Here is a 15194-nt window from a genome sequence, read left to right as displayed (position 1 = left end):
ACCCCTACCCTAGCATCAACTGCCAGCTCCTAGGCATCCTCTAGCACTCAGCTTCCTTGGGGAGGCTCTCCTGGCCCCTGCGCCCCAACGAGACCATATCCCTTGAGGCACTGTGCACCACCCCCATCCTAACACATACATGGTCCTTGTTTCAGTTCCTTGAGCAAAGTCCAAATTCTCACCAGACTAAGTTCCATGCGGTCAGGGGACCATGCCGTCTTGCTCCTATATTCCAAGTATCTGGCGCTAGCTCCAAACTACTGCTGGTAAGTGTGTGCTGAATGAACATGAGATCGTAGCCATTTGTCGATGAGTTCAACACCTATGCCAAGCTCTAAGTTCTGGGGACCGTGGACTGTATCTTAGTCATCTCTGCATCTCCAGCATGGAGCCCAGAGCCCAACACGCAGCCAGGCACATCAAGGTTATCCAGACCTTGCAAACCACACAATTCAAAGTACGATTATTGGAGACTTCTTTTCTTCTTTGTGCCCGTCTGAATTTTCCATATCTTTTTACCATGCACATGCATTATTTTTGTAATTAAAACATCAATCAATCAATCAATGTTGCCTTACATTTATTATATAAGAATGTTCATATGCCAATGATTGAACAATATGGACTTGGGGGATCTCCTGTTTCCCCACTGCTCTGGGGGGCTCAGGAGGGAGGTGAGACACTCTGGGACTGGCGGCTAAAAGGCAATGTTTCCTAACGTTGTATTTTTAGGAGCGCTGGAAAATTCTCTGGGCAAGAAGGCATCTGAAGTATTTGCAAACACTCAGCAATGGGAAAGATAATATTTCCTAAGACTTTCCCTTTTGGGTGTGCTGAAACCAGTGGCAAATATTCTGGAAAACTCTGAGACCAGCCCATGACAATTCTTCGGTAAGTCCCTCTATTCCCAGAGCCCTGATGGATGTCACACAACCCAGAATCACCTACACCCACTCCTTACTTCACAGAGGAGGAAACAGAAACCCAGAGAGGAGAAGTAACTTGCCCAGGCACAGACAACAGACCAGCTGCAAAGTCAAAGTGAGACCTGAAAGCATTTTATACCTCACAAAGCACTTCTGCACAGCTTCCCCGACTTTGGCATTTCATCAGAAAATATTCTGGGTTTTTTTCCTCTGTTATCCAGAGGAGACAGCACAGTGTGAGTGTTAGGGGGGAAGGGGTCCCAACTTCTTCTATCACTGTGTAGGTTCAGGAAAAGGAAAGCAAAATCTATTATTTTCATCCCATAGAAGACGGACATTCTTACACACACAACAGAGGCAAGAGGGATGTAATTTCAGAATAAAGAATAGTCCTTTAAATCAAATAAATGTTGCTTTCTGAAAAACTCACTGAAGTGGTTCTCGTTCTTCCTGTTTTCTTGAGGACTGGAGGAAAGCCCACATCGGATCCAGGATCTTCATTCCTGTTCAGGAGTCTCAGCTCTTCCTACAAACCTGTGCTACCTCCCAAACCAAGCCCGTTTCCTTTTTCCCCAACATTCTCTCTTCCTTGTAACCTCCACCATTTCTTAAAGAAAACAGAGACATTGCTAACCAGACACAGCCAAAAAGCAAAGTTGACAGGAAGCAGGAGGAGAGGGAAAGGACGTGACCCCGTCCTGGAGCCTGCACTGCCCCCCGCCACTCACCCAGAGGTAGCGCAAGAGCTTCAGCAGGCTGGGGCAGTAGTAATACTCCATTTCCAGCACCCAGAGGTTATGCGGTGAGCACAGTATGGTTTCCAGCTTTCCTCTAGCGGGAGCGGCTCTTCTCACTCCTGTCACGCTGGAGTCAAGTTCAAGGCGGCATAAATCATTCAGAAGCCGGCTCACGGCCAGGGGACCAGCCAGTCGGCTCCACTAATGGCCACGGCTGCCTGGGGAACTGAGAAGCCACCACTCGGTCCTATGAGCCCCGCCCGGGGCATCTCTGGCTTCTCATCCAGTGGGGCGGGTCCAGGGGTGGATCCTTCTGAACCCAGCTGCCTGGACCCTCACCCTCCCGGGAGCCGTAGGCATGGAGGGTTTTCAGTTGTACGGCAAGAAGGCAAGAAGAGAGAAGGTGATGCCCGGGAACTGAATGTGTGCATGTGTGTGTGTGTGTGTTTATGCATGAAGGAGTGTGTGTGTACATGCTTTTACGTGGAGTCAAGTATGTGTGCATGTGTGCATACGAGTGTGTTTTGTGCATGTGTGGACTGTGTGCTGTGCATGTGAGCCCAAATGTATGTGGTTCCTCCTCCCCAAACCACATGAGGAGAAGGAGGCCCTGCCACTCGTTACAGGGAAGGAAATCAACTCAGGATCCCATTGGTTTACCGGACTCCTTTGATGTCAGTCATGTTCCTTTTAAACTCAGCTAAGCTTCTGATCCCCCCTAGAAGGAGGGTGTGGCCATCCCCATTTTACAGAGAGGAAAACCGAGGCCCAGAGAAGTCAAGGGACTTGACCAAGGTCACGCGGTGAGTTGGTAGCTAAAGCAAGGCTGGAACCCAGGCCTCCCAGCCATGAGTCCTGGGCCCGTCCACTCCTGTGGACACCCAGCCCAGCATGGGGAGTGGGGTGCTGGCAAAGGGAGGGATCAGCTCCCTGAGGCACCAGCTGCCAGCTGCACCAGGTGGGGAGTGAGGAGAATGTCAATTTTCAGAGATTAAAATGCAATAAAAGCACACCTCGGGCAAATCCAAGGCAAACTTTCCCAGATGTTTCCTTCAAAAGAGCATGATTTTAGCAAGTCACCTCATCCTCCTGAGCCTCAGTTACCCCTTCTGTAAAATGCGACGAATTATCCCTGTGTTCAGGGCTTTGAGGATTCAACGAGGTAGAATCCTGCCAAACCATCTAGTTTAGTTTTCATGGTCATATCATGAGGGCAGTATCGTCACTTCTACTGTCCAGATGAGGAAACCAAAACTCACAGGGTCAAAAAGAGGTTCCTGAGGTGAGCAGCAGCTAAACAGTGAGACAGGGATTCAAATACAAGCCAGACGCTCCTGGATCCCCTACTCAACACCTGCTCCTCATAAGCCGAGGCCATAACCCAGAGACTCCAGCAAGTGAGCGCCGGATGCAAGACAGCTGTGCTTCTGAGGCAAGGTCCTTCTCACTGCTGAGAGGGGAAAACTGAGGTGGGGGAGGTGTTCACAGAGGCACCAGGCAGAGGCCCTGGGTTCTGCACCAGGCTCCCGCCCCCAGCCTGGAGCTTGGCACACTGACTGCCCCAGCAACATCCTGGGCCCATCTGTGCTGCATCCTTCAGCCTCACCACTGGACACCAGGCAGAGCATCTAACAGGAAACTCACTTAAATAAGGAGAGGGTGGGCTGGGCGCGGTGGCTCACGCCTGTAATCCCAGTACTTTGGGAGGCCGAGGTGGGCAGATCATGAGGTCAGGAGATCGAGACCATCCTGGCTAACACGGTGAAACCCCGTCTCTACTAAAAATATAAAAAATTAGCCGGGCGCAGAGGCGGGCGCCTGTAGTCCCAGCTACTCGGGAGGCTGAGGCAAGAGAATGGCGTGAACCCGGTAGGCGGAGCTTGCAGTGAGCCGAGATCATGCCACTGCACTCCAGCCTGGGTGACAGAGTGAGGCTCTGTCTCAAAAAAAAAAAAAAACAAAAAAACAAAAAACAAGGAGAGGGTGCTGGGTGCAGCAGCTGAGAAAACCACGGGGTAGCTTCAAAGCTCTTCAGAGGCAGGCCTGTGGTTTCATTGATTCTCAGCGCCCCACTCCCAGCAGGCACTGGGTCTCAGCTGCTCGCTGCCTGACAAGTCAGGGGTTGGCCCCAGCGATGGCAGAGCCAGGGACTGGCAGCACAGTCAGAAGGCCGGCCCTGCTCCCTGACGGCACAGTCGGAAGGCCGGCCCTGCTCCCTAACTGCCGGACAGTACAGCTGAAAAGCCAGCCCTGCTCACCAGCTGACAGTACCAGTCAGAGGACAGCCCCAGCTGACAGCATAGCCAGAGCACTGGGTCCTGCTGACCGACAAAAGTGCAGCAAAAGGGCTGGTTCCTCTGCACTGGCAGCACCGCTGGAGGGATGATGCCAGCTGCCTGGCTGTACCCCTGGCGCTGCGTGTCCTGGCTGACTGGCTGATGAGTGTCAAGTCTGGGGTTAGGCCCCGCTAACTGAGGGATTAATAGAAGTGGGGCATGCAGCGCTTGCGGCTGCCCTACTGAATGACTGTTGCCGTAAACACAGGGGCCCGCCAGGGCCTTTCTGACACCCCTTGGCTGACATGGGCCACAGTCAGCATGGAGGCTGCTAAGGGTTGACTGTCTGGTCTCCTATCAGCCCAGGACAAAGAAGTGCCCGGAGAGAAAGGGGCTGGAAGGAGGCAGACAGGATGCCAGAGACAGGCGGGATGGAGAGAGGAAGAGAGGATGGCAGGCCAGGCGCAGGGCAGAGGGAGGAAGGTGGGAGGAAGGAGAAGGAAGTTACAGGCAGGAAAGGCATGAGACAGGGAGGGAAGGGCAAGACAGGGAACACAGAGGGTGAAAGGAGAAAAAGAGAAAGACGAGAGACATGGAGGGAGAGGAGAGGGAGATGGGTGGGGTAGGGGTTCTGATGGGAGAGCGACAGGCAGGGCAAGGGATGAACCCCAAAGGAAGTCAGAAAAAGTAAGCGACACTGATGGCCCGGGAGGCGGGCAGGGACAAAGAGCACCGGGAACAGCCGGGGAGAAAGCTGGAGGTGGCAGTGACAATGGTGACAGGGCAGGGGGCTAAGAATAAAGAGACGTTCAAAGGTCCAAGACCCGGCGAGTCCAAGGTGGAGACAGAGCCAATCTAGGACCAGGTGGGGGGTGTGGGGAGGGGAGCACCGCTGGGCAGGTGCCAAAAATGGAGACCCCCAAGTCCCCATCTCCCAACCAGAGGTGGTCAGACGCACCAGGGCACACCCCCAGGAGAAGCTGCCCCCAGTGCCCAGTCCTGGTTATCCTGCTCTGGCCGCCCTGACCACCACCCTGACCCGTGGGCCCAGGCAGCCCGGGGAGTGTGGCTGCATCAGAAGTCAGAGGCTGACGAAGTGGAACAGTGTCCTCTCTTCCCGCCCCCAGGGGCCCTTCTCCATGGCAGGGGGCCACCTGCAAGCACAGATGTGACCGAGGCACTCCACACACACATCTTAGATGCTTTCCTTGCTTCCTCATCACTCTTGGGAGAAAATCCAACCTGTTCCCTCCCACCCCAGGCCCCTGTGCACCTCCCACCACTTGACCCCACCCTGTGAGCCAGGCACCCACAAAGACTTTGCCCATGCTGTCAAAAGCAGGCTTCCTCCCCTAAGTGAGTTGAATGGAGACCCCTAAAAACATATGTCCACCTGGAACCTGCAAATGCGACCATATTTGGAAATGGTCTTTGCAGATGTCGAGGTTAAGGGTCATGAGGTGAGATCAGCCTGGATTCTCCAGGGCTATGGTTTGAATGTATGTGTTTCTCCAAAATTCATCAGCTGGAACTTAATTCCCAAGATGAGGGTGTTAAGAAATGGAACACTTGAGAGGTGATTAGGCCATGACAGCTCCACCCTCATGAGTGGAACTGATGCCCATATAAAAGGGCTTGAGGTCAGGCATGGTGGCTCACCCCTGTAATTCCAACATTTTGGGAGGCTGAGGTGGAAGGATCGCTTGAGGTGAGAAGTTCAAGACCAGCTTGGGCAACATCATAAGACCCTGTGTCTATAAAAAATGGAAAACTTAGCCTGGTGTGGTGGTGTGTGCCTGTAGTCTCAGCTACTCAGGAGGCTGAGGTAGGAGGACTGCTCAAGCCCAAGAGTTTGAGGCTGCAGTGAACTATGATCGCAATACTGCACTCCAGCCTGGGTGACAGAGCCAAACCGTGTCTCTAAAAACAATAATAAAAATACTTTAAAAACAAAAATAAAAGAGCTTGAAGGGGTGAGCTCACCCCTTCCATCCCCTCCCTCATTTCCACATGAGAAAACCTGGACAACACCATCTACAAGCAAGCAGGTCCTTGCCAGAAACCAAACCTGCTGGCACCTTGATCCTGGACTTCCCAGCCTCCAGAACTATGAGAAATACATTTCTGTTTCTTTAAAGTACCCAGTCTCGATCAGGCGCAGTGGCTCACACTTGTGATACCAGCATTTTGGGAGGCCAAGGCAGGAGGATCACAAGGTCAGGAGTTCGAGACCAACCTGGACAATATGTTGAAACCCCGTCTCTACTAAAAAGTACAAAAATTAGCCGGGTGTGGTGGCGGGCACCTATAATCCCACCTACTCGGGAGGCTGAGGCAGGAGAATCGCTTGAATCTGAGAGGTGGAGTTTGCAGTAAGCCGAGATCGCACCACTGCACTCCAGCCTGGGCGACGAGCGAGACTGTCTCAAAAAAAATAATAATAATAAAAATAATAATAATAATAATTCTTTTAAAAAAAGTTGAAAAATGGTAGTCCCCTTAGACATAATTTTGTTTGAGTGTTGTTTTTCTTTTTTGGGGGAAAAGAGGAAGGTGGTGCACCATTTTGTTTGAATTAGTTACTAACCAACATTTAAACATCAGAAGGCTTGCATGTAGCAAGGCCATCTTCCAGCCTGTGAGAAGTGGCCTGCATTCCTATGTGGGGACAGGGGCAGGAATGGCATGCGCCACCTGAGGAATGGCTCAGTGACATTCCTCCCACATCTCGCAGCCCAGACATCCGAAATACTACTCTCCAGGACCCCAGGCGGCCACCCATTCCTCATGCTCTCCCTGTGGGCCTACTGTATGCCAGGCCCTGCTTTGGGAACTGACACCCTTTTTTTTCAGGTGCTCAGCCCCACCAGCATGTCATCCATCATCAATGCATCTGTGGCCAGCAGCCTTGATTCCTGGCTCAGCCTTCAACACCCTTCACCATACAGCCGCCGCCTGCTGCCTCGCCAAACCAGCGCTCAAGCACACGTGGCTGCTCAGCCTCCCTGCCTATGCTCAGGCAGGGCCCTCTGCCAGGAATTCCTTTTCCTTCTGTGGACGTTCAACCATCTTTTAAACCTAATGCAAACGGCAAAAAATGAGTCACTGCGCCCTCTCTTCGGGTACAGTAGGATGTGCTGGGTGAGGATGGCCTGTCTTCCTCACAGGGCTGGGAGCTCCCCATGGGCAGAGCCTGGATCCCAGGTTATCTCTGTAGTCTCGGGGCCTGGCACCAGCCAAGGGTTTAATAGGTGCTCTGTAACTGTTCCCCAAAAGGCAGAGAATTCCCAGTTGTCCCAGCACCGGTCTTGCTCACAATGAAATCATCTTTAGATCTAGGCATGAAGATGGCAGACCTACTGTGTGCACTGCACTGTCGGCCACCAAAGGGGACCCAGGGAAGCCAGACATGTGCCCATCTTCAAGCAGTTTATGATTCCCTGAAAGGTCAGGGCGCAGACAGAACAGGTTCCCAAAGAGGGAAACTGAGGCCTAGGGAGAGAATGAGGTGTCTTATTACAGAGGCATCCCTGGGCCCAGGGGAAGGGTGTGGATGGAGTTAGATTGCCTCATTCCCACACTAGCTAGCTGGTTAATCTCTCTGGGCCCCCACTCCTTCACGTAAAATAAGGATGATGACAGTGCCTGCCCCCGCAGGGTCGCTGGGAAGCATGAATGAGGTACTACGTACAAAGTGTTCAGAATCCAGTACACAGTAAGGGCTCAGCACATCTTATGCTGGGTGCAGTGGCTCACGCCTGTAATCCCAGCACTTTGGGAGGCCAACGTGGGTGGATCACTTGAGGTCAGAATTTTGAGACCAGCCTGGCCAACAGAGCGAAACCCCGTCTCTACTATAACAAAAATTATCCAGGCATAGTGGCACATGCCTGTAATCCCAGCTATTCGGGAGGCTGAGGCTGGAGAACTGCTTGAACCCAGGAGGCAGAGGCTGCAGTGAGCCGAGATTGCGCCTCTGCACTCCAGCCTGGGTGACAGAGCGAGACTCCATCTCAAAAAACAAACAAACACAAAAAACAAACAAAACAAACAAACAAAAAAAATCTTAGCTCTGAGTGCCTGGTGGTGTTAGGGAAGCAGGCGCCTAGTAGAGCCAGAGTAAGGCCATGTTCAATCCGACTCCATCTTAAGACTAAAAAGCCACATTCCTTGCTGGTCACAAGATAGTCATGGGATGTTTACAGTTGAGGAAACAGCCTAAAGATACCTACAAGGACGTACTCCTACATCAGCACAGAGTCCAGGTGTCCCAATACCCATAACAGTATGTGCTTGCAAGATAATTATAGTTGCGCTTCGGTATACTCACACACTAAAATGTCAAGGATGGTTTTTGTTTTGCTTTTCAAGATTGTTTTATATTTCAATAATTTTGGGAAGTACAGGTGGTTTTTGGTTACATGGGTGAATTCTATAGTGATGATTTCTGAGATTTTCGTGCACCCGTCACCCGAGCAGTGTGCACTGTACCCAATATGTAGTCTTTCAACCCTCACCCACCTCCCAACCTTCCCCCCAAGTCCCCAAATTCCATGATATCATTCTTATGCCTTTTCATGCTCATAGCTTAGCGCCCACTTGTAAGTGAGAACATATAATATTTGGTTTTCCATTCCTGAGTTACTTCGCTCAGAATAATGGTCTCCGGCTCCGTCTAAGTTGCTGCAGAAGACATTATTCCCTTCCTTTTTTGTGGCCGAGTAGTATTCCATGGTGTATACATATGTGCCACGTTTTCTTTAAATCAATAAAGTAATCAATTTTGTCATGCCGTGCGCTCACCTGCAAGTAGACACAGTTTAGCTTAGCTTTTACATGGACAACACTCCTCTATAAGAAAAACTTAAAAACACACCCGGGCGGTGGGTGCTCCTCTCACTTTCTGAGGATGCTCTACTCTGTAACAGGGTAGCTTTCAATCAACCATCCCTTCTTACTGCACTCCGGAACTTGCTTTGAATTCCTTCCTGTACGAAATCCGAGAACCCTCTCTTGGGGTCCGTTTCAAGACCCTCTTTTCTGGTAACAATGGCATATCCACTTCAGCCCCCTTGGCTAGCAGAGCAACAAGAGGGAGCCCAAACTGGGGCCAGCCCATCAGAAAAGGGGGTTATCTGCCCCAAAAAAGGCATCTCTGAGCCAATCCCAGGGCAGAGCCAACCCACAGAGCCCTGAAGAGTGTTGTCAGCTGCAGCACATTTGAAATCACTGAAAACACACAGCTAGGGAGTGGCGGGGGGGAACGACAGCAAACACATTTTCCATCCTCTCAGTTGCCAGCCTGACCCAACAACTGCCCTCCTGGCCCCAGTCGGTTCTCTCCACCATGCGGAGGGGCAGATGTAGATGGGGTCAGCGAAGACAGGACCCAGCAAGAAGGAGCAGCCCAGTCGAAAAGCCTGAAGTCCTGATACAACCAACGCAGATGCGTAAAAAAAATGCCGTGCTGCGTGAAAGGAGCCAGACACAACAAAGCCATGCTGCATGAGCCCACTGACAGGAAATGTTCAGAAAAGGCAAGACTGCAGAGACAGGCCACAGACGAGTGGCTGCCAGGGGCTTCCGCTGGATGGGGTGGGGGCTGGGGGGAGTGCCTGCTAATAGGTACAGCGCTTCCTTCTGGGGTGAGGACAATGTTCTGGGCTAGAGTGATCCCTGGGCAACTTGGTACATTTACTAAAAATTACTGTACACTTCAATCGAGTGAATTTTATAGTCCGTAAATTATACCTCAATAAGCTATTGGAGGAGGAGGAGGAAGAAGAAAAAAGAGGAGGAGGAGAAGAGAGAGGAAGGGGTAAAGGTGGAAGAGGAAAAGGAGGGGGAAGAGGAGGAGGAAGAGGAGATGGGCCCGGTGCAGTGACTCAGGCCTGTAATCCCAGCACTTCACGAGGCTGAGGTGGGAGGATCACTTGAGCCCAGGAGTTCAATACCAGCCTTGGCAACATGGCCAGACCCTGTCTTGATTTTTAAAAAGAAAAAAAAAGTGCAGAAGGAGGAGAAAAGGGAGGAAGAGATAAAAATGGAAGAGGAAGAAGAGGAAAAGGAGGAGAAAAAACAGGAGGAAGAGAAGAGGGAGGAGGAGAAGAGGGAGGAGGAAAAGAAGGAAGTGGAGAGGAGCAAACCGTGCCAAGGGATGAGAAAAGAGGGAGAAGCAGCTAGAAGGTCTTGCCTGGGCATGCGCAGGGCCAGCAGCGCCTACAACCTGGCTGGAGCGCTCCCTCCCCACTCAGTCAGTGAACATGATTAAGCCCTACCAGGAGCTGGGAGCGAAGCTGCTGGGAGCAGGGATCTGCACTCAGGTAGGCCTGGGGTTCAAATCCCAACTCCGGCCCTGCCAAACACTGTCATCCAGGACAACCTGCTTCTCTTCTCTGTGCCTCGGTTTCTTCAGACATAAAATGAGGCTGAGAATAACAACAACAATCATGATAATTTCCTCCCTCACAGGATGGCAGTGAGGCAGAGGTCAGATGATATGAGAAAAGCACTCAGCAGGCTGACTGCAACTGCTCAATCAATGAAGGCCCTGAGGATAAAGTGTGAAGCATTAGGGACATGAGTGAGGCAGGATTCTTGCCCTCAGCGGGGCTCACGGTCTGTAAGAGAACCACCTGGGAATAAATTACAGCACTAGAGGCTAGAGGGCCTGGAATGGAGGAGTTCACAGGATAGGGTGCAACCCAGGAGGGCTTCTTGGAGAAGGTGGCACAGAACCCAGGCTTAAAATATGACAAAATGTCCCTATTCTCAAGAGACCTTGAGTTCAAGTAGAAGATTCAGCATCTCTGGAAATACATCTCCTTAAGAGAAAAATGCTGTTTCTATAACCGTAAGTTTCTCACTATGGGCTCGGCTATCCATACCCCACGCTCTTTTTTAGAAATAAAACAAAAACAAAAATTTTCCCAAAAAATACTTTCTCCGGAAGAGAAAATATCATCCATGAAAATAAATGGGGCAGCCAGGGCTGTGAAGGCTGCAGAGGAACATCCTAAGCTCAGCTGGGCAGCTCTGATGTCAGGTTCACAAAATAGAAACTGACACGGGGCCCAATGGGGACAGAGCACAGTGACACATCTACCGAAATTAGTGGGCTGCATGAAAAGATGAAAATCTAAGTGGTCATGGAAAATGTGGATGTTTCAGGTTTAGAATGGAGGCCCGAATGTAAAACGGCTTAAAAGCAAATTAAAAACAAAATGTGGAAAATAGACCGTCTCCATCCTGCCCTCTTGTGGTCATTTCTGAATGATGTACAAGAAAACCAGTGCCTTGTTTCACCTGGCAGGAGAATGAGGCAGGTAAAACAGAAACTGGCGGCCCTGGATTGAGCCCCCACCTGTGCTACCTGCCCAGTGTCGGAGCCCGGGCCAAGTCAGTTCGTTTTGCCAACCCTCAGTTTCCCGTGGGTCTCCGAGAGTTATGGCAAGGATCCAGTGAGATAATGAGTGTGAATAACAAGACCTCTGATACCCAGAGTGTGAACCGAAGGCAGCTAGAATGTGGCCTGAGCACATGGTGAGATATCACATTGAAATCAGGATTGGGCCAGGCGCGGTGGCTCACACCTGTAATCCCAGCATATTGGGAGGCCGAGGTGGACCATCACATGAGGTCAGGAGTTTGAGACCAGCCTGGCCAACATGGTGAAACCCTGTCTCTACTAAAAATACAAAAATTAGCCAGGCGTGATGGTGCACGCCTGTAATCCCAGCTACTCAGGAGGCTGAGTCAGGAGAATCACTTGAACTCAGGCAGCAGAGGTTGCGGTGAGCCGAGACCATGCCACCGCACTCTAGCCTTGGCAACAGAGCAAGAGTCCATCTCAAAATAAATAAATAAATAAAATAAAATCAGGATCATCAGTTCTGCTTGAAAAACTGGATGATCCAACCAACATTCTGGGCAAGGAAGAGCTAGGATGCGAGGGAAGCTCCTTCCTCCCCACCATTTGTCACAAAATCCCCATCCCTGCCTGGCCTGGCTTCCGGGCACAGCTCCTGATGCAGAATCCCCGGGAAAGGGCCTGCAAATCCGGGTTCCAAGCCCCAAGGTGCCCCGGGTGCCTTGCAGGAGGCCTGGCATTTAGGAATCCCCAGATCAGGGATTTCTGAGGCAGTTTGGAAGGGACTTTGCCCTCAGAATTCTGCCCCCAACTAAATTCTCCATTTTCCCTCTGAACCCTTCTCTCTGCTCAGTGATGAGTGGGCACCCTGAGAGTGCAGGGGTCCCCTCCCAGGAACTACATGGGAGGGGCAGCAAGGTACTGTTGCCACACAAGCTGTCCAGCCTCCCGGCCTTGTGCAGACTGGTACCTGGGTTACCCTTCCTGCCCCTCCCTCCGCCTGGCCAAACTACTCCCCTGTCAGGATCCAGGGCAAGATGAGTCTTTCTAGTTCCCCTGCCACCAGGCCAAGGAAGAGCCAATTACTCCCTCCTCTGTCGGGTTAGTTTGTTGTGCATCTGTCTGTTGTGTGTGTGTTTCCCTTCCTCGGCTGTGGACTCACTCACTCCTTCATTCAACAATTTTTTTTTTTTTTTGAGATGGAGTCTCACTCTGTCACCAGGGCTGGAGTGCAGTGGTGTGATCTTGGCTCACTGCAACCTCTGCCTCCTGGGTTCAAGTGATTCTCCTGCCTCAGCCTCCCAAGTAGCTGAGATTACAGTAGCTGGGATTACAGGCACCCACCACTACACCCAGCTAATTTTTGTATTTTTAGTAGAAACGGGGTTTCACCATGTTGGCCAGGCTGATCTTGAACTCCTGACCTCAGGCGATCCTCCCACCTTGGCCTCCCAAAGTGCTGGGATTACAGGCATGAGCCACCGTGCCTGGCCCCTCACTCAAAAAATATTTACCTAGCTTCAACTCTGCACTGAAAACACAAAAGTGAACAAGAGCGTCAAGAGCCCTACAGTCCTGCAATTCTTGTTTAGTGGGGGAGGGATAAGAAATCAGCAAACAGCCTCCACCCTGATGAGGGAGGCAGATATCAGAAAGACACCGCACATGATAATGGGGGTGCTGTGAGGGAATAATGGAGGCCCGGGCCTTATGCAGAGGTGGTGTCAGGGAAGGCCTTGCCCAGGGGTGACATCTGAGTTTAGAGAGGTCCTGAGAAGAGGCCTCACTCAGGTGCTCTGGTCATCAGTCCCAGGAGCCCAGCCTTCGAGTCATCCCAGCCCGGGCACCAGACGTAAGTGATCAGGCTTCCAGATGATTCCTGCCCCAGCTGTTCAGGGCTCCCAGCAGAGAAGAGCTGTACCCACAGAGCCCTGCTTGGCTTCTTGACCTGCGGAATCCATGACCGTGTTACACCCCTAAGTTCTGGGATGGTTCATTATAACAACAGATCACCGGACCACGGAAATTACTTCTTCTCTTCTACTCTTTAGGCTAACTCGTTTTTATATAAACAACTCATCCCCACCCAGACACACACACAAGGCCCTAGAGCAGCAGTTTCTGAACTGTGCCGTATCCCCCGGGGATCTCTAAAAATACTGACACCCAGACAACAGGGGGGAGTCCTAAAAATACCTGACCAAGACTATTCAAGATTGTCAGGCTCATGAAAAACAAAGAAAAGTCTGATACTACATCCTGGATGGGACATAACATTAAAACTGAGAAAATCAGAATAAACTATGAACTTTATTTAATAGGAATGTATCAATATTGGCTCATTGATGGTAATAAACATACTATGCTAAGGCAAGGTGGTGATGATAGCTGGAAACTGGGTGTGGGTGTATGGGAACTCTCTGTACCATCATTCCAATTTTCCTGTAAATCTAAAACTGTTCTAAAAAGTAAAGTCTATTTAAAAAACACTGATGCCCAGGCCCTGCCCCCACACATTTAGATTTAATTTCTGGGATGTGACCTGGGTATCTAAGTTTTGAAAAGCTCCCTGAGTGAGTTCTTTCCATTTCCAGAAGAAGAAATCTAGGTTCCAACTGGTGGGGCTGCATCTGGAATCTGGATCCTTCATCACACCCTGAAGTCTTAAACTTGCTTTTTCCGTAACTCATGTCTGCCACAGGGTGCTAGGACGGATTCTATTCAAAGGAGGGATGAGGCTGGGTGCGGTACCTCATGCCTGTAATACCAGCACTTTGGGAGACCCAGGAGGGTGAATAGCTCAAGCCCAGGAGTTCAAGACCAGCCTGGGCAACATGGCGAAACCCTGTCTCTACAAAAAACACAAAAATTAGCCAGCATGCTAGCACATGCCTGTGGTCCTAGGTACTTGGGAGGCCGAGGCAGAAGGATCGCTTGAGCCCAGGTCGAAGCTGCTGTGAGCCATGATTGTGCCACTGCACTTCTGCCTGGGCAACAGAGTGAGACCTTGTCTTAAAAAAAAAAAAAAAAAAAGCCTGGCAGAGCGCACTGGACATGTGACATTACCCTTCTGGGCCTCCGTTTTCCTCATCTGTGAGATGGCGGCAGTGCGTTGTGAGCTAATGGGCTAACAGGTGGAAAAGGTTAACACTCTCCTGGGTCTCCTTCCAACAGTGAGGGGAACCTCTAGAGCCCGCAATCCCACGCTGTTCCACCAGGGGACGCGCGCGCGCCAAGATGCTGGCCTACTCCACGAGGGAGGCTTTGCAAGGAACAGGTGTCCCTGTCATTCACTCATCTCTCTCCTGCGGGCCGGTCGGCATCCAGCTGGGGGCCCTGCGTGGCCTTGGTCCCTGGGAGCCCACAGAGCCCCAGAGCTCCAGGTGGCGCTGCTGAAACCGAAGCCAGCCATCCTTCTTCCACCTGGGGATCCTGCCCCACTAGAGACACCCTTTCTCCTCCCAAGTTGCAAGGGCTAAGTCCACAAGTCTGGATTCAATCCAGCCATCACTGTTTCTTCACTGCGTGTTGCGGGGCCAGTCACCTCCCCTCTCTGAGCCTCAGGCTCAGAATCTCTTAAATGGGCATCCTCTTGGCACTTCAGAATATAGTGAAGTCACTTAGGGGAAAAGTGCCAGGAAATGGAACTTCACGTAGAACGTGGGGAGTATGAAGACGGATAATGGGATGGTGTTTGCACAGTGCTTAGCACAGCGTCTGCCACATAGAAACTCAGTGTCTAACGTAGTCACAGCAACAATAGCCAACATACAAAGCACCTACTAGGCGTCAGGCACTGTTCATCGCACCTTGTGCATAGGAGCTCATCTCACTTCACTGCCTTTTTTTTTCTTTTTTTTTTTTTTTTTGAGACAGAGTCTCACTC

General features: G+C 51.1%; 1 protein-coding gene across 5 annotated transcripts in view; it reads right to left on the bottom strand.

Annotated features, from left to right (window-relative positions):
- The window catches only part of KIAA1671 (KIAA1671 ortholog), a 245469-nt gene that overhangs the window by 125103 nt on the left and 105172 nt on the right, over window positions 1-15194 (bottom strand). Inside the window, exon 1 of one of the 5 annotated variants that reach the window (XM_055105448.3) lies at window positions 1655-1914. The exons of the other annotated variants lie outside the window; for them this stretch is intronic. Coding sequence (XP_054961423.2) covers window positions 1655-1705 — 51 coding nt within the window. The 5' untranslated portion in view covers window positions 1706-1914. Of the gene's footprint in view, window positions 1-1654; window positions 1915-15194 lie in introns of those variants that run through there. 5 annotated transcript variants of the gene reach the window in all.

Source organism: Pan paniscus, chromosome 23 (genome assembly GCF_029289425.2).
Source record: "Pan paniscus chromosome 23, NHGRI_mPanPan1-v2.0_pri, whole genome shotgun sequence".
In the NCBI taxonomy this organism is placed as follows: Eukaryota; Metazoa; Chordata; class Mammalia; order Primates; family Hominidae; genus Pan; species Pan paniscus.
This window is presented reverse-complemented; position numbering and strand designations above follow the sequence as displayed.